General features: G+C 44.1%; 1 protein-coding gene across 1 annotated transcript in view; it reads right to left on the bottom strand.

Annotated features, from left to right (window-relative positions):
• Positions 1–23,763, bottom strand: part of PHACTR1 (phosphatase and actin regulator 1) — a 555,275-nt gene that overhangs the window by 75,663 nt on the left and 455,849 nt on the right. Inside the window, exons 7-9 of the mRNA XM_066377083.1 lie at positions 23,202–23,369; positions 20,102–20,308; positions 3,986–4,307 (exon numbers count right to left, since the gene is read on the bottom strand). Of these exons, the coding sequence (XP_066233180.1) occupies positions 3,986–4,307; positions 20,102–20,308; positions 23,202–23,369 (697 nt within the window). The remainder of the gene's footprint in view (positions 1–3,985; positions 4,308–20,101; positions 20,309–23,201; positions 23,370–23,763) is intronic.

Genomic DNA, 23,763 nt, shown 5'->3' with positions numbered 1-23,763 from the left:
CAGAACGCATGCACTCAGCCACAACACGGGGCTGCTTCCAGAGTGACCACGCTGCCTAGTGCAGCCCTGGGACTTTGGACAAATGGGGAAATCTTTAAGTTTGCTTCAGATGACCTCTAGTTCTCTCCTCCTGCACCTCCTCCCATCGAATCTGGCGAGCCAATGCCCTATCTAACCACGTGTTATTTTTTAATGTGTTCAGCAGGGTTTAGGTTAGAGTAATGATTAAGAACTTCATACAGCCTGACCTGTGGTGGCACAATGGGATAAAGTGTCAACCTGGAACACTGAGGTTGCCAGTTTAAAACCTGGGCTTGCCTGGTCAAGGCACATATGGGAGTTGATGTTTCCTGCTCCTCTCTCTCTCTCTCTCTCCCCCCTTATCTTTCTCTTTCTCTCCTCTCTAAAAATAGAATAAATAAAAGTCTTTAAAAAAAGAACTTCATACAAGTTAGAACATATTTAGAATAATCTTAGGAGAACATAAACAAGATGGTAAAGGGTCCAGAAAACACTCAATAAATGAATTTGGAATTATTAGCATAGAAGAAGGAAGACAAAGTAAATGGTAGCTATCTTCAAGGATTTGAAAGTCTTTCACAGTAAAAGAAGATTAGAAATAAGATTGGGAGGGTTATAATAAATAAAACTTAATATAATGAAGGATTTTATAACCATCAGACCTTGTTGATCACGGGTTGGGCTAATTGGGATGGGGGGATGTTCCCTTTCTCAAAGAGACCAGAAGACAAACAGTCAGGAACATTGTAATGGGGCAGGCTGTTGGCCTGGATGGTCTTCAAGGTACCTTTTAGTTGTAATATGAGTATTTATTCAAATTCCTGGTCCAAAGTCAAATGTAATGTGACTATTTATTCAAATTCCTTATCTAAAGTCAGACGTTATGCTGTTTATAGTTCTTCATTCAATTTTCACGTTAACTACAATGTTTCATCAGGATCAGACAGCAGGTCTGGGCTAATGCCCTACTGGTGACATTCTGTGAGATCTCAGGGTCTTTGCAGGCAGAATGCCCAAGTGTTCAGTAATGTTTCTTTCTTCGTGCAGTGTTTTTTTGGGGGGGTCACTAGAAATTGCCAGGAGGAGAGAGAGAAATAATTGTTTCCTTCTGTATTAAACTTGGTCAGAACAAGAATAAAATCATGTTGACAGGAAACAGGGAGAATTTTTAGAAAATAAAAAGAAGAGTAACATCACCGGAGACAGAGGCAGTTCCTACACTTAACTGACAGGTGACCTGTGACCTTATTCTATTCCCAGATCCTGCCAGGACTCCTGGAAGATGATGTGGATGCTCAGAAAAACCTCTCAATCTTTACTTGTTTGGAAAGAAAGCCTTTATTTTTCTGAAGGGTGACTTTGTTAAAGTGACATATGCATTAATTCCCTATGTCCTGGCTGGTCTATCCAAACAACCCTGGGCCTTGACCTAGGCTGGGAAGGGAGGAGACAGAGGAGGTAAGAAGAACCTGGGGGTTGCCTTGGCTCAGCTGCCAAGATTATGCTGTCCTCCTGTGCATCCCCCCAATATCCCAACATCTCCTCTCCCATCACCCCACATTTGTTCTCTAGGAGTCATTTTGATAAAGCACCTGACTCAGTTTAAGTCAACAGACCTACCATTGGTATATAGTCAATTGAAACGTTCTACAGATACACAAAAATTACCGAACTGAGGAACACCATGTAACCTGTTGCTTAGTACTTTCAACTGAACCTTTAAAACGGGCATGCTTCAACTGGAAATGTATTTAGCAATATCCTTCTAGTATACTGACACAAGTATCTATATCAATTGATTGAAGTTCTGTAGAGATATAAAAACTTACTGTATATAGAGTAGACATGGGGATAGGAAATTATGTTAGCTGTACTTAGGAAAGCAGTTGCACTAGCGTTCTGGATTTGTGCAGGAAGGCATGCCCCCTAGAATTTCTGCCCAGGGCAGTGCTTTCTAGTATGCTATAAGGAAGGACCAGTTTTGTTTGTTGGTTGGTTTATTTACATATCTTATTTTTCAATCTGCTATAAATGGATATTTTTGTAAATTATAATAAATATAAAAAATAAAATTCTTTTTTATTATAAGATTCAACAGACATAATATTAGTCTGTCAAATTGCTGTGTAGTGTGTAAGGGCTGGCTCTCAGTTTCTGCACCTCTCTGGATGCAGGTGGGCAACAAGCAGTTTGCAGACCATCTCTGAGGACCTGGCACTGGGGTCTCTGCCTCCTTGCAACTCTCCACTCACTCTGTCTCCCAAGATAGTGTGAGGATTAAGATGAGAACAAAGGGGTGTAATCAATTAAAAAGTGCCACCCAGATTTTAAATTATCATTATCCTCATTAACAGTAACAGTAGTTGAAATTTGAAAATGATGACAAGGGACCAAACACATTTTGTGTTCTTCTGTGAGGGAGCTAGTCAATAAGTGGTGCAGTCAAGTCAGAACACCTCCTGGCACTTACCTCCCTGGAGCCACCGATGTCCCCAACACAGAATGCTTGGCTGAGAGTAGGAAGGTTCCCCTGAAAGTTGGGAAACTGCAACAGAAAGCTCCTGACAATGTCCATCTGGCCTTGGACTCTCTGCCTGGGAATCAGCTGGGATCTCATTATGCCATCTTCCATACATAGGACCCAGTTAACAGATGTCACTACCTGAGATAGGCAGTAAAGGTCCTGGTCCAGACATACTCTTCATGCCAGATCATCAAGTAACACACATTAGAATCATGGTGGGAAATTTCAGCTACCACTTGGGCACAAGAAGGGTGATAATTGAATACATGTGCGTGCACACACACACACACATGCATGTACATACACATCAGAGCTATTCAGAACCAGCATGAGAGCTCTCCCTACGAGGTGGGCAATCAGGGTCTTTGCTGCAGATCTGCCCTTGGGGTTCTCTTGGCAAATCTCTCGACAATGCCATTGAAAGTAGAGTCTAGTGAAAGAAGGGGGCTGCACCAGTTGTTAAATATTAGAGGCTCACACACATCTAAGCAGACTATAGTACTCTGCTTCCTCCATCAGCAAGAACCAGGGCCCACCTCTCCACCTTTCCCATCCCTCTGGCTTTCCACCACCATTCTGCCAGCTCTCATATTTTGTTTTTTTAATTAATTAACTAATTAATTAGTTAAGTAATTTCAGAGAGAGAGAGAGAGGTGAGAAGAATCAACTCATAGTTGCATCACTTTAGTTGTTCATTGATTGCTTTTCATATGTGTCTTGACCAGTATCCTCCAGCTGAGCCAGTGACCACTTGCCCAAGCCAGACACCTTGGGCTTCAAGCCAGTGACCTTTGGGCTCAAGTCAATGACCATGGGATCATGTTGAAGATCCCACAATCAAGCTGGTGAGCCTGCACCCAAGCCAGATGAGCCTGCGGTCAAGCTGGTGACCTTGGGGTCTTAAACCAGGACCTCAGCATCCCAGGTTGATGCTCTAACCACTGCACCACTGCCTGGTCAGGCTCATCTTTTCTTATTTTACAATCAAAGGGGCATTTTTTATATCATAAAACTAATATGAATAAAATGAAAAGTTAAGAAGTATAGGAAGATATGACATAGAAAAACAAAAGATTGTCTCCCCATTTCCCTGCCCCAGGGATAACGACTATTAAGGATCATGTGTGAATACTTTCAAACAATGTAAAGGCTTATGGAACTATAATGTGTGCTAGCATATCTATTACTTATTTATTTATTTATTTATTTTTTTGAGAAATGTGATTGTTCTATAATTTGGCATTTGGCAACATTATTTTTTTCTTCCATACTTTCCTTGACATTCAGATTTTGGTCTGATTTTACTTTCAAACTCCACTCACCCCAGTGACATGAGCCCTGGCCCTGGTTTTCACATCCTTTGGTCATGACCAAATATCCAACCCATCTTCTCCCCCTTTCCCAGCAAGGTCCTTCCCTCCAGCCCTCACGCCCCATTACCTTTCCATCCTCTGCATGGTCATGGCCAGCGTCTTGTTCAGCTCATCTATCATCCTGCAGCCTGAGGGGTGCAAGGGGAGGGAGCCGGTGCCGGAGGGGAGGTGCTGGCCGAGGCTGCCATACTGCAGCTGGTGCTGGATCTGGGATGGCAGGACTGTGTGGTGATGCTGGGCCCCACCCTGCTGGCCACTCTTCTGGGCTGCGTAGGATGCCAGAGAGAGGTCTGCCCCCCCTACAGGCATACAGATCATGACTTTCTTTGGAGGTAGTGGAGGCGACAGTTTCACTGGCAGACAAGGCAATTTCACAGGGGCACCAGGATCTGTGGCAGAAGGAGGTGAGAGACAGATGTGAGTTTGAGGGCACAGGAAGGACCCCGGATACTGTTCATCTCCATGTTGGGGATGTGGGCATTGAGGGGCCCAGAAGACACCAGCAGGATGAGTGCTATTCAGCAAGTACCCATTATCTCTGTTTCCTGCCTGAAATGTGCTCATTCCAAGGGCCCTCAGGGAACTGGGCATTAGTGGTGCCTATCACACAGCTGATGGCTGAGGCTCACCAGCAGCTGGGAAAGGGAGTGAATGCAATGTATTCTTCTGTTCATAGAAACCCACGGACCTTCAAAGAGACCTTTCTAGGACGTGCCATGATGCCTACAACTTGGCCATCACAATGTGAACAGATCCTTCCCATTGGCACTCTCTAATAGGAAAGAGTTTAGAAGTCAGCCCTAGGTTCAAGTCCACTACCAGCATATCACTCCACAAGTGATTACATGTTGCAAACCTCCACTCCCTCGTCTGTAACCTGGGGAATGAGCTGCACATCTGGGAGGATACTGTTAGGATCTGTTGTCACAGAGAGGGCTCAAGTGCCCCATAGGGGAATGAGCTGTGGGCATGGTGGATGGACTGGCCTGCCCACTCATATAGCATCCACGATGGGCTGTTCAAACTGTAGGGAGGCTCCAACAGGCTCTTGGGGGCCTGGTGGGACTGGCCCACACCAGAGCCACTGGTTCCATGACAGTAGCACTGAAGCTTCCCAGAGATGTTCCAAATTAAGGGAGGCCGAGGGTCAGACCAACCCTCAGGTGTCTTTGGTATAACCTGTAGTTCTCTGCTGTGCTTCACATTCCTGGTCATCATCTAGCATTGGGGGGAGGGGCAGGGCTGAGGCGTGAGGTTGTAGTTGGCCTGGGGGAACGTGGCAGGAAGGGCAGCAGGGGAGGTGGAGGGTTGTGCTGGTGTGGGCATGAGGTGGGCCAGCACGCTGACTTCACATGGGGCTCGTGCCAGGGAGCACTGCAGAATCAACGCTTGATCTCTGAAGTCTTAGATATTTCTTCAATTATCTGTTTGCTTTGAGTGGGGCCACAGTCCTGCCAACATGACATTCCTAGAGCACAAATCTGATCATGTCTCTCCTCAGTTTAAAACCTACCACTGGCCTGGAAATAAAGCTCAACTCCTTGGCACCTCCTTCAAGGCTTCCATAGTTCACTCCATCTCTTCATACTCACACTTGACCTTCATGAAGCCTGCTCTGGTTCCTCCAGTTGGAAATAACCTCTTCCACCTACTTCTGATCAGTCTCTCCTATGACATGCATTGCCCTTCTCCCACAGATTTTACTTATTTGCTCACCCAAAATTGAGTCTCCATCCTCAGCTCAGTCCTGCCAGCGGATCTCAGTCCCTCACATTCTACACCAGGGCCGCTGCCCTCTTCCCTGGCACCCCCTCCATGGCCACCTTCCCCTTTTCACAGAGAAACCTGAGGTGAGCCGTCAGGGCCTCTCTTTCCTTCAGATCAGGTCTTCTTCTCACCACTATCCACAGCCACCTACCCTTGCTCCTGAACTGCTGAGTTCTGGCCCGAGGTTTCTATATCCCTGAACCTGGGTTACTTTCCTTCATATTAGAACTTTGTCTCTTTTGTCTTTTTGGTCAATTCTCATTCTCCCTTCAAGATCCAGTTCAAAACTGACCTCTTCTGAAAAGCTTTCCTTGCTCACTACATCACTCCTTCCATATGGCACCCAGCAGACCTCCTGTGGGTGTGTGAACTGCCAGTTCCAACAATGCCAGTGTGTTGTCTGAGCCGGCACCTATATCAGGCTTATCATGCACCAGATGGTTTTTTAAGTGCTCTTCACGTCTAACCAGTTCAATCCTCACAACAAGCCTGTGCCGTGGACACTATTATTGTCTCAGTTTTACAGAGGATGGCACTGGACTATAAAGACGCCGAACTGTGTGCTTCCTGCTTGCATCACTGTCTCCTCTGAGAACAAAGACTGCAAATTGTTTGTCATTATCTCCTTAGCATTATGAACAGGTGCCCAGCTCACACAGCAAAAGGCTCAAAGCATGTTTACAGAATGAGCTCAAATTATGATGCTCTTGTGAGAAATGAATTCACACTTTCCCCAGAAAGAGACAATCTAGGAGGTAGATAGGAGCATAAAATGAATCACAGTTTGGGATCATGCAGCTGTGGGTGGATGGGCACTACACTGCTGATGCTACAACCGAGATACAGAAAAGCCTAATGGTTCCTGGAGCCTGCCTGATAAGATGGCTCCCCTTACACCACAATATGACCCAATCATGACTGCAAGGCTCCCTTATACTCTTCCCCAAAGGATCGTCCCCCATGCACAGGACACAATGGTGCTAATTCCAAAGTGGCTGCGATGCAGAAACTCAACACCTTTGTCCTGTTTCTGTTACTAAAGGGTCCATTCCTGTGACTCCTAGAAATTTTAGCACAAACCTAGCAAATGTACCATTTCTGGAAGCATTAATTTTTTTATCAGGGGCCCTTAACCCATGATTCTTTCATTTGTGGGTCCATTTGTCTAAGGCAGGTAGCTGCTTATCTGCTTGGGCAGGAGAAAGCAGAGGAAGGCAGTGAGGGACTGCCTACCCAGGAAGGCACAGTGATTTCACTGGTTCTGCCCATCTTGTTAAGCTTTAACATCCTGCACACATTCCCCTACAGTATTATCATGCTTCCAAAAAAACAAAACTTACTTGGTTTCATCCCTGGAAAAACAGCCAAGTGTATGTCAGAAATTCTACTAAAACAAGCAAGAAGAAAATGACCAGCAGGACCAAATCAGTGGAGATGGTTACTTTTATTGTTTTAGGAGAGACACTAGGGCCATGGAGAGCCCTCTCTTTCCCTCTTCTGCCTGCGCCTTCCTTCTGGTTGTTTCATTACACATGGGCACAAATTAAATAGGGATCAACAATGAAAGTGAATCATTTAAAAAATTTTTGGCTTAGTAGGTTTGGTAAAAAGGGAGGAAATTTAGAAAAAGTTTAAAATCAGGTAGAATTGTTGGCTTTCAGTAACTTAACTCTGAGGCCCCCATCTTTCTCCAGCATTGTGGATGACCCAGGTGTGCTGAGGAAGCTCAGAGCTTTAGACACTTGGCAGTGCCTATTTTTATAACTTTATCATATCTCAATACCAAGTCAATTCTTACAGCAGGTCTGGAAACGTGATTTGAATCCAGATGTACAAGATCAGATCAGTCATTCTGGATTTCTATTTATCTTTCTGTCCCTCCCAAACTTCTGTGTTCTCTGCCCCAGTAACCACAACACCAGCCTGGGACCTCATCTCCTCTTACTGTTCAGATAAAAAGGTCTCAGCCCTCTCATTCCCACCCTGTCCCAAACATTCTGTAAAGCATAAGTTATGCATGAGGTCCCACGATGGCTCCTTATACTGTAAGTCCAAGTGCAGCTCTTGGCCACTTGGTCCAGCTCCCAACGTCTCCCCAGTTTCTCCGGTCAGGCCAGGTTCCACACTGGGTTCCCCAATAACCATGTTCATTCCCCCTTCAGGGCCTGTAGTCCACACTTCTTGAATACTGTCCTTACTCCTGCCAGATGATCGAAACTGCATTGATTCTCCACAGCAAGCAGAAGACCCAACTTCCCCTTGTAGCCTTTCCTCCCCTGAACTCCCGCAACCCTGATGGTCAGCACCCCCATTTAACTTTGCTCAATTTTGTGCTAGTTCTGGCCAGCTCCTTGCCTTCTCAACTAGGTCCTGGATGGCTCCTCCCACTGCATGTCAGCATTCCCCACAGGATGCCCGGCCTGGAGCAATGGACACCGAGTTCTTGCAGCCCCACAATTCTCAGTTCTGGGGGTAAATTAGAATCAAATTGATATGGACCTGCCTGACCTGGTGGTGGCGCAGTGGATTGAGTGTCGGACTGGGATGCGGAAGGACCCAGGTTCGAGACCCCGAGGTCGCCAGCTTGAGTGTGGGTTCATCTGGTTTGAGCGAGGCTCACCCGCTTGGACCCAAGGTCGCTGGCTCCAGCAAGGGGTTCTCGGTCTGCTGAAGGCCCGCGGTCAAGGCACATGTGAGAAAGCAATCAATGAACAACTAAGGTGTTGAAACGTGCAATGAAAAACTAATGATTGATGCTTCTCATCTCTCTCTGTTCCTGTCTGTCTTTCCCTGTCTATCCCTCTCTCTGACTCACTCTCTGTCTCTGTAAAACATAAATAAATAAAAAAATTAAAAAAAAATTGATATGGACCCTCCACACTCACTCTCAGGGATCCTACCTGGGAATGGGGGGGGGGGGAGAAGTCAAGATTTGTGTTTTTAAAAAGTCATATTTGAAAACTAGTCTTAGACATTACTCTTGTCCTTTTCTCTGGAAACAAACAAAACTGGCACTAATCCTTGGATCAGAGGTCTAGGACCGCCTGCAAACATTCCCTGATGTTTGTTAAAAGTTTCTATTTCTAGGCTTTATCTGACCAATTAAGTCAGAATATTTGGGCCAGGTGTTTGGATTTTAAAGGTTTCCCAGGTGCTGTTCTAGGCAGGGAGCTGAGAATGCCTGATTCAGGGAGCTAATTGCGTGGAGCATGGCGCTGCCAGAGACTGGGGCATTCCAGTGCTCAATGACTAGGACGTGTCCATTTCATCCAGTCCCTGAGCAGACATCCATCCTGAAGTCACCGTCATGTTTCCAGGTTCCATTTTTATGCCCCTAACATGTAAAAAGTAAAAGACCAATGTGCAAGATACCAAATAATTAGCTTAAAATCTATTCACCTAACGGCCAGCTTTGCAGATATCAAAAGCTTGCAATTAAAGGATTTGGTTATAGACCAATTTGGCCAGCGGTACTTTCAATTTAATTTTATAGTTATAAAAATTATTTATCATTGAACATTTTGTGAGTGATAAGATTTCCTATTTCCCTGTGGGTAGATTTTTCTATTTTAGTTGCTTTAGAATACATTAAGCGCATTTCAGATACGTTTGCCTAAATTAGAGGCTTTCTTCAAAATTTTGTCTCAAGCAACAAATATTTAACCAAAAGTTTAGCTTTTCCTAACAGTGTTAATTCAATGCATTAGACTCCTCTTTTCTCCTCCCTGACTTCTGTGTACTGTATGCATTTGTCAGATGAATGAAGAAACACATCCCAGTACTTGTTTCTGTTTAGCGAGGCCCTGACATTTCTGTAGTAAGGATGACAGATGAATTGACTGGTACTGTATACATGCCACCTGCTTTTTCTTTCCAAGATACCAAATTCTTAGGGGAGTGATTTCATCAGCCCCACTTGGGGGACTGCGGAGAGGCAAACGTCTGGGCCTGCCTTTCAGAGATTCCGATTCAGTAGGTGTATGAGGGGCTCAGGGGTCTGCTTTGTAAACAAGCTCCAAGACTGCTCTGACCTAAGTGCTGTCAAGTTATTATAGTACTAACTAGTACAAATTCATCACTAAAATTTGTCTTACTAAAAATAGAAGATAAACTCTAAAAATCACACACTCATATAGTTCTGTTAGCATCAGAAAATTGCTTAAACTCTTTTACGTTCAGCTTCAAATCTGTGAAATGAGGATGAACAAATATCTCATAGGATTATTGTGAAAATTAAAATAAAAAAAATAAACCGTGTAGTATAGTTCCTGGTATTTGGTTAACAGATAGAAAGTGTAATTCTTGTTGCTCTCATCATCACTATTGAACTGATTCCATAGAAAGCGCATCTATCCTCCGCAAGATTTGCTTAGGTGTCTGCCCAGGGTTCTCATGGGCCCTGGACTTCCCTTTGTCACAGCATTTCACATAGAGTCCATTTAATCCATTTCACTTTTCTTGACTTGTTACTGACTTCTTTAATTTTTCTTTTTCTTTTCTTTCTTTTTTTGGCAGTAGGTGGATGTGATATGTTAATTAAATCACATTGGGTTTGGCTGTTTTCTCATTTGTTCACCAGTAGGGGCTGGGTCTAGTGCACAGTAGGTGATCAATAAACTTTTGTTGGTTTTCCTTTTTACCATATTGTCAGAGCAGGGTGAAAGGTAGGACTTAGTGGTGTGCTAAGAAGAAGGCTCTGCTAATCAAAGTGTGGTCTGGGACCAGCTGGTTCTCCCACCAGGATCAAAGTGTGGTTCAAGCAGCAGAGCCTCCTGGGAGCCTGACAGACATGCAGATTCTCAGGGCCCAGCCTAGACCTTCTGAATCAGAATCCACATTTTAACAAGGCCCCAGGGAACTCTCCACAATCAAGTCTGAGAAAGCCATCCTTCAACAGCCATTTCTTGGTGAAGAGGCTGCTCCTTCCATAGGCAATATGATAAGAGGCCAGGGCTCTCGAGGAGGGAGGTGCTTGTTCTCTGAGGGCTGGATGGGCTTCAGGAAGCTTCTCATGCCAGCTGAGAGTAGGATGGCCCAATGAAATCACCACTGCTTGTAGAACTCAGAAGAGTTGGGATTTAATTTCAGATCCAAGACTAAAAAGCTCTGATCCTTTGCCTAAAGCATTTGGCCTTCTTGAGCCTTGGTTTTCTCACACACAAAAAGGGAGTATACCCATTGATAGGTCTGCTACGAGAAGGAAGAAGATAAATGTCTCTGCTATACAACCTCCATGTAAGGTACTGAGGGATGAGTGTGCTGACATCCAGCCTGAGGTCTGACCTGGCAACAGGCTTGAATCACCCAACAGGAAGGGGCAGCTTTATTTAACTCATTCCTCCAAAGGGCACATTGTTATAATTTTACAAAGTTCCCATACAAATTAGCCAAGGACCTGAGTATAAAATACCCCCAGCACAACCCTCAATATGTAACAGAAGTTCAACAGATAAGATTGTAATGGATTCTGAAGAAATAGTAATATATTTCCTGCCTTCTCCATAGGTGTTGTGAAGGTGACACAAGATAAGATGGACATGATTCTCAGGTAGGATCCCTGAGAGTGAATCGCAAAGCACTACATACATCTGCAGAGTTACTAACAGAGCTCTTGCCACACCTGTGAGAGTTCACATGGCCTCATGCTTCCCAGTGGGGTGGGAAGCTGGAAACCAAGAAAGCAATAGAGGGTGGGGGTTCTGTTGTAAGTACATGGGGGAACCAGGTGGCCGTCAATCAAGCAGTGGATAAGTTTCCAAAGGACTGCCGGTATGTTTGCCGTGCTTGCCAGGGAACAGCAGGGACAGCAAAGGTAGGGTCGTCCAGTCGCCGTGTTTCATTTCTGGGCACACGACCCCTCACTGGTACTGAGGGCTAGTGGGAAAGAGTGCAGACCTGTGGATGAGGAAGCCGGGATTTTCCACTACTTATTAGCTGGGAAGGAGAGCTAACCTTTTCCAGGGACCGACGGTCTTTTACCTGTAAAAGTCCAAAGATTAAAAATGTCTCCTTTACCTTGATGGTCCTTCACTGAATAAAACGCTTTGCTTGTCTCTGCTGAGTGACATTTATGGATTGTAGAAGGCCTCACTGTACCTCCTGCATTTGTAATGATGACAGTGGCTGGACCTGCTGGGTGCACACTGGGCTCTCTGCTTGCTGACTCAGAAATGGATGAGTCCTTTGCAGCCAGACTGATCAAGATTCCGTATATTCATAAAACTGCCTTTGTTGATGGAGTGGGGAAAAAGCGAAACAACCAGTTCTAGAGGAAGGAAAATAAACCCAAACTGGGAGTGTCACAGAGCCATGAAATCTAAGAGGCTGTATTTCCAAGCAGGATACAGCTCTGGACAGGAAAATGAAAGCCTCAGACTAGTTCAGTAGTTGGTGCTCTTGCTGCAGGACAGCAGAGCAAGTCTGGCTAAATAGGGGTGCCCTCGCTTCTCTCCTCACTTCATTGCCACCTGCTGCAGGGCCACTCATAGCTGCGGGTATGCCAGAGTGCTTCCTCATGGCAGGGGTACTCCACATCTTAGGGAACAAAGATGCTGAGAATTTCTCAGTCATTTGCTAGTTTGAGTTAGTCGGAAATTCTGGCTTCCTTTCAGAGCTACAGACATCCCACCTGAAGACAGAAAGAGCTTTGAGAGAAGTGTGCCAAAGACTTAAATCAGAGCCCAGCATCACTGGCTCTCCTGGATGCAAGGAGGGCGCCCAGAGGAGCTCCTTCAGTTTCTTCCAGCCATCCTAGGGAGTCTGCAGCCGCCTGGCATCTTCCCCATGGATAAATGCCTGTGAAGACAGCCTGTATTGATTGGACCTTGTGGTGATAGGGATGGACAGGAGGGACAAAGAAGTTGTGTCAGATGCCCTTCGTGTGGCTGGCTCCGACCACGGAGACTATAGCAACGTGTGACACTGGTGAAGAGTATGTCCTGAGACTGCCCAGAATCCTAACACCGAGGCCCATAGAACACATGCAGTGCCGGCATCAGCAGTGACTTTGGTTCAGAGCCGCTTTCCACAAAATAACATTTTTGTTTTTAAACTGACCCCTCTCAGGACAATCTGGGAGGATGACAGGGGGAGAGGAACACACCTCACTGAGATGGAGAGGCTGGGCCATAGGAGGGGGCACTCACCAGCTGGTCACTTGGGCAAATTACCTTTGCAGAGCAAGCATTTACATGAAATTTTATTAATAGTAAAAATCACACATATTCACTGTCAGAAAATTTCTCTCAGAGAGTCAAAACCATAGATGTCCCTCTAATCATGAGAACAAACCCCTGTTGAAAGATGAGTATTTTGTTAGACTTTATAAATTACCTATATGGAAACAAAATTATAGTGTTTACTTCTGCAGTAATGGCAAGTGCTATTGCCTCCCACAGAGACCAAGTGAGGAGAATGCCATTGAGCTGGTAACTGAGCCACTGAGCCCGAGCCTCCTGGGCAGTAGGCACAGAGGCAAATGAGAAGGTCCAGAGATGGTTGAATGAGAGGAGCAAGATCCCACAGTGCTTCCTGGGGAGCGGAGGGGAGCGGAGGGCTGCTGTCTGTGAAAATCGGGCAGAAATGGGGAGGGGTCACATCAAGACCACAAGTCATGAAGTAAGCATAAAATGTTCATCTGACCTCAGAACACCAGAGTCAGAGGAATATATCTATGAAGTTTGAAAGCAGTAGATTTTGATCCTATAAAATGAAATAGTGCACAGGGCAGATGGAGGAGTTGAGGGGCAGCACAGTCATAGTGAAGATACAGAGAAGTTCAAGTTAGATCCACAAATATTAGAAAAGAAGCCTAAAGATGGCTGTAGTTCATCTTTAACCTTGCATCTACTTGATATACAGTGTTTTTCACTATTGGAGGACATGTTCAGATTTTTTGCAGTTATGCTGATGGTGGTGGCTGGTTTAACCATCTGCCATTGGTGTCTACAAGATCACTCTATTTCCCCCTGAAATTTCCGGTGTGTTCCCAACTCAGACGATAAATGGTTGTCATGTGCTAGCTTCTAGCTACTTGCACAAGGGGCTGCTTTCCCATCTAGGTTATCCTGTTTCCTTCAAACACTATACAAAGCAACAGGACCATTATTTATGGCAGCAGTCAGAGCTGGAGAACAAATATCCACATATGAACTTGCGGGCAAACAGTCACCTAACTCCTCCTTCAACAACTCAGTAACAGTCTTCTCTTGCTCCAAGGCCCTCCTGTGAGCTTCAGCACAGTGCTAGCTGAGGACACAGCAGGGAATAGGGCAGACAAAATCCTCACCCTCAGAAAACTTAAACAACACCCAAGAAGAAAAACCACGGGCGCAGCTTGGTGCCCCTTCGTAATTTCAGCTTGATGCTGACACCCCTCAGCAGCTCCATTCATCCACCTAGTTGTAAATCCATCAAACAGCATTATTATCCATCTTATCCATGGGCACAGCAAGGAGTCAAGCTTGTGTGAAATCAAGTAATCATGTCTAAAAGTCTGTAGAAGATGCCCACTTCCTTCTCCGAAGTTAAACCACTCATCATGGCATTCAATGCTTTCCACAGTTTTGCCTCAATCCCCTTCTGACCTGATCTTTCACTATTTTCTTAAAAGAATCCCATGCCCCCACCACACTGGGCTCTTCCTAAACAAACCACGCCTCACATTACGTGCCTCTGGGTATCCTGCTGCTCACTTCACAGCAGCCTCCTCTACCATCCCTGCCTGTCGAATTTTACTCATCTTTAGAGCCTGTTCCAAATACATTCTCCTCTATGATTCTTCCAAGAGGATCTGCTCTCTTGCTATTTGAAGTTCTTTACAGCCATATTTATATATCATCCTATCCGCAGTTTTCTGAAGCTTACATCTGTCTACAACCCCTACAGCTGATGAGGGAATCCTTTCTGTAAATTACACCAGGGCTGGCAGAGCACCTTGCAGAAACAGAACTTGCACTCAGCCTTACAAGGAGGGGGAACAATGTCATGTGTGACAGCATGGATAAACCTTGAGGACATTAAGCTGAGTGAAATAAGCTGCTCACAAACAACAACAGAAACCCCCCCAAAACTCCAAATATTATACGATTCCACTTGTATGAGGTACCTAGAGTATTCATTGTCACAGAAGGAAAAATTAAAATGGTGGTCACCAGGAATTAAAGGGAAAAGAAAGAAAAAGAGGAGTATGTTTTCCCCACAATAAGAACAAAATGCTGAGTGAATTAAATCTCCAACCTAGGAGTGCTGCAAAAAAGGGAAGGTACTTTGCTGCATTCTTCACTCCGATCACAGAAAGCACCCCTTTAAAAATGTTTAATCAATAGTCTGTACATACACTGAAAAATGAATTTCTGCACTTTGGAAAGAGAACATCAGGACTGGGAAAGGATGGAGAAATGGATCTAAAGAGTAAATTAAGGTAAATCTCCCATTCCTTCAAGGTATCAGTTATCAAGAGAGTGTGAATGGGTGACCTCTTCATGAAGCTTCTGGGTTAAAAAATCATTAACATTTAAGGGCATAGATGAGGTCCAAGGTTACAGTGGTCTAGCCATCAGTTGTCTTGCACTGTCCAAGTAGAATATCGGTAGGGAAGGCAAGGTCAGAGGCGAAAGTAGTTAGATGATTTTGTACGGCTGGAGAGGAGGCTGAACGAGACAAGGATGGTGGGTGGGATACTGGGAAGCAATGGGACAGACAGAATCAGAGAACAAGAGGGGAACAAAGTGAAACTACATGTCAGAATATAACTTTAGAACAGTCCATTGTAGACAGTGTCCACAAAACTAGAGAGACTGCTGTAAATAGGGATATTGGTTTTGGCTTGACAAGCACTGGATAGAGGATTCTCATCAGACACGTGTTGGGACTGAAAAATAGCACAGGGCATGGATGCCATCTGTCAGGTAAACTTGCAGTTGCAAATAGTTTGTACTGTTGAAACTAGCAAGTTCTGATAATACAGTAAGTTTTCTTGCATTTCAAGTCCTACAGACAGTGTAAATAAGTCCTGGGCAGGTTCCCGTTCACGGAAGGACTTGTTTTTAAGGATCAGCAACAGTTTCTTCCTTTTTTCCTTTGCTGAATTCTGGCCCAAACCTTCCAACATTATTTGTCCCACTGTTGATTCTTATAGACTGTCTCCTTCTAGGAAGTTCTTTGAAACTGAACCCAACTGTGTTCAGGTCCTCCTCTTTACAATCCAGTGCCTTTAGAACAGTTGTTTTTAACTGCTGCTCTGTGAACTGCTGCCGGTCCACCATAAATTTCATTCCTGTCTGCAACTTTGTAATCTTCATATACCATCAGGGTGGTTAACTTTTGCAGACCAGCACTGGTCCACAGACTGGCAGTTGAAAAACACTGCTTTAGAACATATTTTATTTTTTGAAAGACTGGATAATTTTCTGCTTTAAACAGATTAAAACACAGAAAGCAAGCAAACAAACAAACAAAAGCTAATGATTTTTTTATTTTATTTTAAGAATAGGTATCTTTGTGGACATGGTGTAAACTAATGGTTATAAGTGAGGGCTCTGGAGTCCAACAAAATGGACCTAGTCCAACTCTGCCACTTACTAGCCATGTAACCATGATCAAGTCATTTAACTTCTTTAAATTTCATTCTTCACTGGGAAAAGGACACAGTAATGATAATTATATTCACCTCACAGCACTGCATAGTATGCTGTCAAGTTCTCAAAATCTGGCAGCTGCCACTATCATTACCTAAATGTGAACATCAGACTGTGAAGTCCAGCTATCATGTAGGTTGATCAGCCTTTATTCAAATGGCTCTTGTGGGGTACCTAATCACAGGTACCTTATGCAGAAGGAATGGATTATTCATGCATTGTCTAATATTTGACTTCTGGAGACAGAACGGTTGCAGAAGTGACTAATGATGACTTAGGAAGGAAGAAAACTGCTTTTTTTGTTTTGTTTTGTTTTGGCCTCAATTACCCTTTTCCTCTAGGGTCAGCCATCATTCCAAGAAGGGTGCATTTTGAGAATCATTCATCTCAGATCATATTCATTATGAACCAGCTCTACCGGGCACCATTCTTCCAGAATGGAAGGGAATCCAATGCCCAACAAACCTGATCTTTATGATGTCCTATTGTACATACTGGTGTGGGACAAAAATGAGGTGGAGATGATGACAGCGGGAGAAATCCGACAGTTTCGGAGAGCAGGAGGGCTCCTCTCAACCTGACTCAGGGACAGAAAAGATTTGTAAGGCAAGCAGCCTCCAAGTTAATTATGATTTTCCTGATAAAACTGGAGGCAAATACCAGAGCAGAGATTTTTCTGCATTTTCCCTGATTGTGCACCTGGAAATAGCCCCAGTGCAGGCTCACGCGCCCTCCAGCATCCTACCAGACCACTCCCCACTGTCACTCTCTATTAGTCATGCTGGCTGTCTTTCAAATTGCCCTGTATCTTCTTTCAAAAATGTCAACAGAACAATAAACACTGAGAACATGCTGGAACTCCTAGGTCTCAATTTAGAGTTCTAGAATTCTTAGTTTATTAATTCCTTCTGACATGGCCCAGATGTCTCCAGAGTAATTAGTAACAGAACAAGGTTAATGCAGCTGCCTCACGCTGATGCAGATTCATTATGACTGATTACTCACTTTGAAAAATTAAGCAACTCTAATTGAGTTTAAACCCAAAAGGATGGCATCAGAATCACAGCCCATAGGCTTCTGCACCTGTTTTGTCTTCACCATATTTAAGAGGCTACCAGGTACAATGTGGTAAGGATGACTGGCTTTTATGTAGTTTTATCCATTTGATATGGAGGTAAAGTTTACAGATAATAGAAAAAGTCCACTCTTCTTGGGAAAGAAAGAAGGAAGCCAGAGAGATTGACCTAATTTACATATCTTCAGTTTCTCAAATGTCAAGAGTCCTACGGATACCAGGCTAGGCTACCCATGTTCAGTGCTCAGAGGTGAATCTGTGAATGAATGTGTGCCTTCATTAATTAGATAACTAGATAAATTAAAGGGTGCTGTTGGCCTTTAATTGACAGAAGAAGTTCTGTCAATTCTTCTTTTAAAATGTCTTATCTAACATTCTGTTCCCTCTCTTCCCACTGCTACCCAGATGCCTGTTAGCTCATATTACAACAACCGGAGTAACTTCTCACACAGATTCAATTTAATTCAACCAGCAATTCTGGAGAGTGAAGCATAGGGCTGGCCTTGGTGGCTCCTCTGTTGGGCCTTTAATCTTCTCTTCTTTCTATTCAGTTTACATAGTTACCCCGGAAATGTTTCCACAGGCTACTTTTCATCCCATCTCTCCTCTGCTCAAACACCTCTCAAGGCCTCCTTCTGCCACAGGAATACAGTCTAAATTCTTGTGTGCCTTACCTCACGAAATTCTTGTATGTCTTACCATCCTGAGGTGGGCCCCACCAGGGCTCAGCCTCCTTGTCACTGACCTGAACATTGCCACCTCTGAGTTTTTACCCAAGGCCTTCTTTCTTGGAATACTCTTCCCTCATTCTCTATAGAGGCCCTTTATGCTTAAAGGGTCAGCTCAAGCTTCAGTCTTGACCAGTAACCTTTTATCAGACTGCATGCACTGAACTAAAAGCATCACTCTTGATGGCAGTGATTTTGCCACTCTATTTTATGTACCTATATAGTTAACCCTTGAACAACACAGTTTGAACTGTGTAGGTCGACTTATATGCAGATTTTTTTCAATAAATGACTGTACTGTTTTGGATTTGCAGTTGGGAATTTCAGACATGAAGAGCTGACTGTATGCATTATTCTACGTTAGGGGACTTGGGCATCCTCGGATTTGGGTATCTGCAGGGGTCCTGGAATCAAACCCCTGCAGATACTGAGGGATGCCTTAAGATTTTAGGAAGTCAAAAGTTAAATGTAGATTTTCAACTGCAAGGGGGTTTGGCAACCCTTATCCATGCATTGCTCAAGGGTCCACTGTAGATATAAATAAGTAATTCTAATCCTAGAAACAAGTTAGGGAAGACTTGAAGATGTTTATAAAGAAAAACATATGATATTGAGGATGTTTGCTGTTGTTTTTACAACAGAGAAGATGGAAAGTCTCTAAGGGGTCGATCAAGAAAACCCTGATCTACACCAAGCAGCTAACACACAAAATCATGGTGTGCAATATTCATTAATGTGAGAATCAGTTCACAGGAGATCCCTGAGTGCACAAAGCAGGTGATAAAAGACTATGTCTAGCAGTACTTGATTTTTATTCTATGGATAGATAGATAAATCGACAGTGGTGCTCTCTTACAGGGAGACTTATGAGAGCATTTTCTCCTTTGTGGCTTTCTATGCATTTAAATTTTGAGGCACTGAACTAAAGTGTTACAAACGTGTTGAATGGTTCCTTTAGGTGAAAATTTGCTCTTTTAAAACACAAACATCTAACTTGGATGGATACATACATTGAGAGAGTAGTTTGACACACCCCATGTTTAAGTTGGGCTCTAATAAAGCTCAACATGGGAGAGACATCCCATTATCCTGGAACAACATTCATTGAATTAGGAGCTGGGTCTAATTATGGCTCTATAGCAGAATTCCTGCCAGTCCTGGAAAAGTCACATATTTTTCTTGAACTTCAGTTTTCCTATCATAAAATAAGTGAATATTCTTTCCAACCTCTATCCCCATTCTACCTTAACAAAATGTACAGAGATCAACAGAAACCATAGGAATACTAAAAGATGTTGTACAAAGGCAGTCAGGCAGTATCAGATAGGATTTCTATCAAGCTTGGAGAAGCAACACTCTGAAATCTTTGATCTTTAATACACTAAAACCTTAAATCCAAGTGGTATCCGATTCACATCTAACAGCTAACATATAGGGGAGTGCAATTTACTACATGCCCAATTTAAAAACTGCGGGTACCTTTGTTAAATAACACTTTAAAAATGAAAACACAAGGATCATTTCTAAGTTTACTCTTGTTTTTAAAATGTTAGACTTCAGATGGCCAATTCAAAGACAAAAAATTAGAAGCTTTGACAGCCTCATTATGAAGGGAGCAAGGTACTAATCTTTGCAAAGATTTTGACATTAAATTAGATTCAATTTGGGCAAATAATGCTCTACATGGGCAAATAATCTTTGAGTTAACCACATAAATGCTAATGTACATATTTACAGATACACATGACAGAAAGTTCTTGGCATATGACTGGTAGGTATATATCAAATATTCCTTGACACAGACACACAAACCCAGCTATGACTGCGTGTACCAAGACACACATAGAAACACCCACATGTCCCACAGAGCCACTTTGCCACAGAGGCACATCGGCTTCAAATAAAAAAAAACACAGAGGAGATTATCCCTTGAAGGGAAGGGGAGGCTGCACACCCCCAGAAATGTCTTGACTTACCTGTTAAGTGGTTGGCAATCCTGGCAGTGGGTTTGGGAGGCAGGGCGGGGGGTTGCTTGAGTAGGGACAGCTGCTTCACTGGGGTCTCCTCATGGTCTCCAGAGAAAGCAGCAGGTTTTTTGGGGGGCAGTAGCAGGACTGGTTTGGCTGAAGGATCTTGGGACAGGAGGACTCCAGACTCATTGGCAGAGGGACTCTCTTCAGACACTGAGGGGACAACCACAGGACACACAGGAGACATTACACAAATGCAGCGCAGGTGGGGCGGGCAGGAACACACAGGACAGGGATGTGGGTGAGCGACACAGCAGAGCACCAACTGGCCCAGGTCGTCCTGAACGTGTGGAGAGTTAAAGAGAAAATACCAGAATCCAATATGGCGTGTGGTGGGGCAGGGGCACAGGAGGGAGGCAGAGGCAGAACAGGAAGAGGAGGAAGAACCAAGAGAGAGAAAAAGGAAGAAGGCCTTTTCTCCAAAGCTGTCCAAAGCTTCCTTGCTTCAATCTCAGTGTATTGAATACAAATTCGATGGGTGCTCTAAAATGTAACAATAGATAGATGACAGGTGTAATGGATCAGAGGTTCAGAGCCCCCTCTGGCCTAAACGAGCACCAAATGCCAGCACCTTCTTGTGGGTCTGTTTGCCCTTTGCTAGGGAGGAAGAGAGAGTGGATTCTTGTGTAGTTGGTCTTGTGTGTACTTGCTGTCAGGTCTGGGACCAGATAATGAAGACATCCTAGAAGCTGACAGCTGGTAGGCTGCCCCACACACCTGGGGTGGCTGCTCCTCAGGTTCTGGAGCCATCTGAGCTGGGAGCGGCCTCTAGGGGGCGCCCTTCAGTTTTCAGGCACTGTCCTGCCCCTGCAGCTCCTACAAACCCTGACAAGTTGGAGGATGAGCCAAGTCATCACCTCTTGGTCTTCCTCCTTCCTTTCTTCCCTTACTTGCCAGAATTATGGTTTTCTTGTTTTGATTTGCCCTATTTCTCTTTGCTCTGCATGGGGCCTGAGTCTTTCTTTTCCTCATGGGGAACCCCAACTAGCTCCAGGGAAGAGCTGTCTGGGGCAGGGGCACAAGTCTGTGATGCTGGCCCAGGAGATGACAGACTGAAACTCTGACTTCCCTGGATGACAGATCTCACTGCACTAATCAAATCCATCTGACTCAGGTACAAGGAAGGCTGGATAAAACACATATTCACTGTTCCAGCTGCGGAACTCTCCCGCTTGAGGGGTGGGGGTATAACTCAGCTGAGGTCCTCCTGCCACCCCTGGTAGCAACAATGAGAATGACTTCTCTCGGCTCTTCTCTTCCTCTCTGGTCTGGGTAGCAGTGTTCCCTGCAGCATCAAAACCTTGAAAATATTCCTCATGAACACTAAATTCTCCCCCTGTCTCAAGGGACATTGTTATGATCCGTGCTGGACACACTGATGGAACAATGACTCGCCCAGTCCCAAAGGGAAGCCTGGGAGCTGGCTTTGTGAAACACTGTCTCCACCCCCAATCCCCCAAGCTCTGACTTTGCACCTGGTATGAAGAAAGGATGTGCCCTTTCACCAACTCCAGATATTCCAAGAGGTCCCTTCCCCCAGGCTTGTCTCCTGACAACAAGGACCCGTCCTCACTGCTTCTGGGAGAGCCCCACCTTCAGGCTAATGAGGACCATTGTGCAAACCTCCTTAGGGAATGAGTATTCGCCACTTAGAGGGCTTTGGACCACAGAGGGAGTGACAGTTAGATGTCATCAAAATCATCTGTTGGCAGGATACTAGTTAACCAGCAAAATTATAAACAATTTAGTTGCCAGTGAACACACTGATTATATACAGTAAATTGATACAATTTGCTGAACTGATACAACCATTAATGGGTACACAGGGACTAGGATTAAAGGGTATTCCAGGGTCTCCCAAACAGGTGAATTAGATAGGTGCCCTATAGAAGTATAGGATTCTTTAGCTTGATCTTAAGAGAAATGAGTGTTAGAAAACAAAACAATGACATTTTAAATCATCAATGTTACAAAAACAGTATATAGCTCTTTAAAGACATTTGTTGTAGTAATATAATGTTATAGTAATTAAATATATAGAAATATAAAAAATATGGAAGATATAAAAGTAATTAAGATATATTAATATTAATTAAGGAAATTAAATAAAGTTATGCCATCTGGATAGGAATTAGTATAATTCCTATCCGGATGTGTGCAGATGTGATAATATGTGTGCAGATGTGATAAACAGACTCTGACTTTTGAGCAGGGCCCAGTTAGTGTGTGTGCGAAGTTATACAGAGATAAAAAATGGCTTGATGTCATTACTCTGTAAATTAACATAAACAAGAAGCTTCCCTAGGAACATTTTAAAAGTGGCTTGATGTAACATTTCAGTAGATTAACATAAAAAGGGCTCCCTGAGAAGAATTCCCAAAAAGGTGGTTTGAGGTGATAATCTTGTAGATTGACACCTGTTAGTGTTGGCCAGAAAAGGTACTAAAGCTGAGGGGCCCCTGCTGAGGTAGTCCCCCCAAACTCCAACGTAAATGTGGACTGTCTCCACGCCACTTTGAGCTCTGACCAAAGATAGCCTAGAGGAGCATGCCGATGGGGCCCCCTTAAGCTGTACCCAGGCATGCCAAAGGATTTGTGAGTAATAAACTGCCTGTGTGATTCTTGCAAGTAACTTGTGTGTCGGTCGTGTTTTTCCTTGGGTGGCAGTTGGTCTCGGCACTGATCAATAGCATCCTCATAGCCGCCTCAAGAATAGTCTCCAAGAGGCTGCCAGCCCTGCTGATAAGCAGGAGTGTTCCACTGCACGGGGAAGTCGAATCAGGGACGCCTGATTGACGTAGAGCTTGGGCTCTACTGGGACAACGTTAAAGTTATAAAAATATTTTTTAAAACTATAGAACAATAACTGTAAACATCCTCCATATTTTTATACTCAGTATGTACTAGTGGGTCAGCTTCATCCTTATTTCCAAGAGATTCTTATGTTCTGGGTGGTTCACAATGGAAGCTCAAGTCCGGTGAGGCCAGAGGTCCCTAATACCACATGCTGGGATTCCTAGTGCTACAACTTTGCCAGGGGCATTACCTGTCCCATCCATGATGTCTGAAGGTTGGAGCACCTCGTATGAGCAGGGGTCTCTGGGCATCGGGACCGGCTCCATTTCAGACAGGGCAGGCAGAGACAGCTGGCTGGCGCTCAGGGACTGTCCATTTTCCAGGGAGTCATCCTCATTTGATATGGAAAGCTCCCCATCTGTCAGAGAGAGGAGGAGAGCACAGAGTTAAACAATGCCTGCCTCCCATGGAAGGGTGACATTTACAGCCTGCTAACTGAGTTTGGATGTTTTTGAACAATCTTTGTCAAAGTCAGTATATAATGTCTGCACTTGCTCTTTTGCTTATAAGACATTTATTTCATTTTTAGAGCTGTGCCATCTAACCACCAGGGCAACAATTCCCAATGATCATCAGCAAATTGCCTGTTTTGTTTCCATCTTTCTAACAATGATCTAGTGTATTTTGTCTCTAGTTTTTAATGACAGTGAATAAAAATAAACTTTTCTTATAATTTTTGAAAACTTGAGCAAGCCTCAAGAACTGGAAAACCAAGATTAGAAATTTCTATCTCAGGGAATAAAGGGCTTCAT

This window comes from Saccopteryx leptura, chromosome 3, assembly GCF_036850995.1.
Source record: "Saccopteryx leptura isolate mSacLep1 chromosome 3, mSacLep1_pri_phased_curated, whole genome shotgun sequence".
Taxonomy (NCBI): domain Eukaryota; kingdom Metazoa; phylum Chordata; class Mammalia; order Chiroptera; family Emballonuridae; genus Saccopteryx; species Saccopteryx leptura.
The sequence above is the reverse complement of the archived record's forward strand: the minus strand, read 5'-3'. Positions and strand labels throughout refer to the sequence as shown.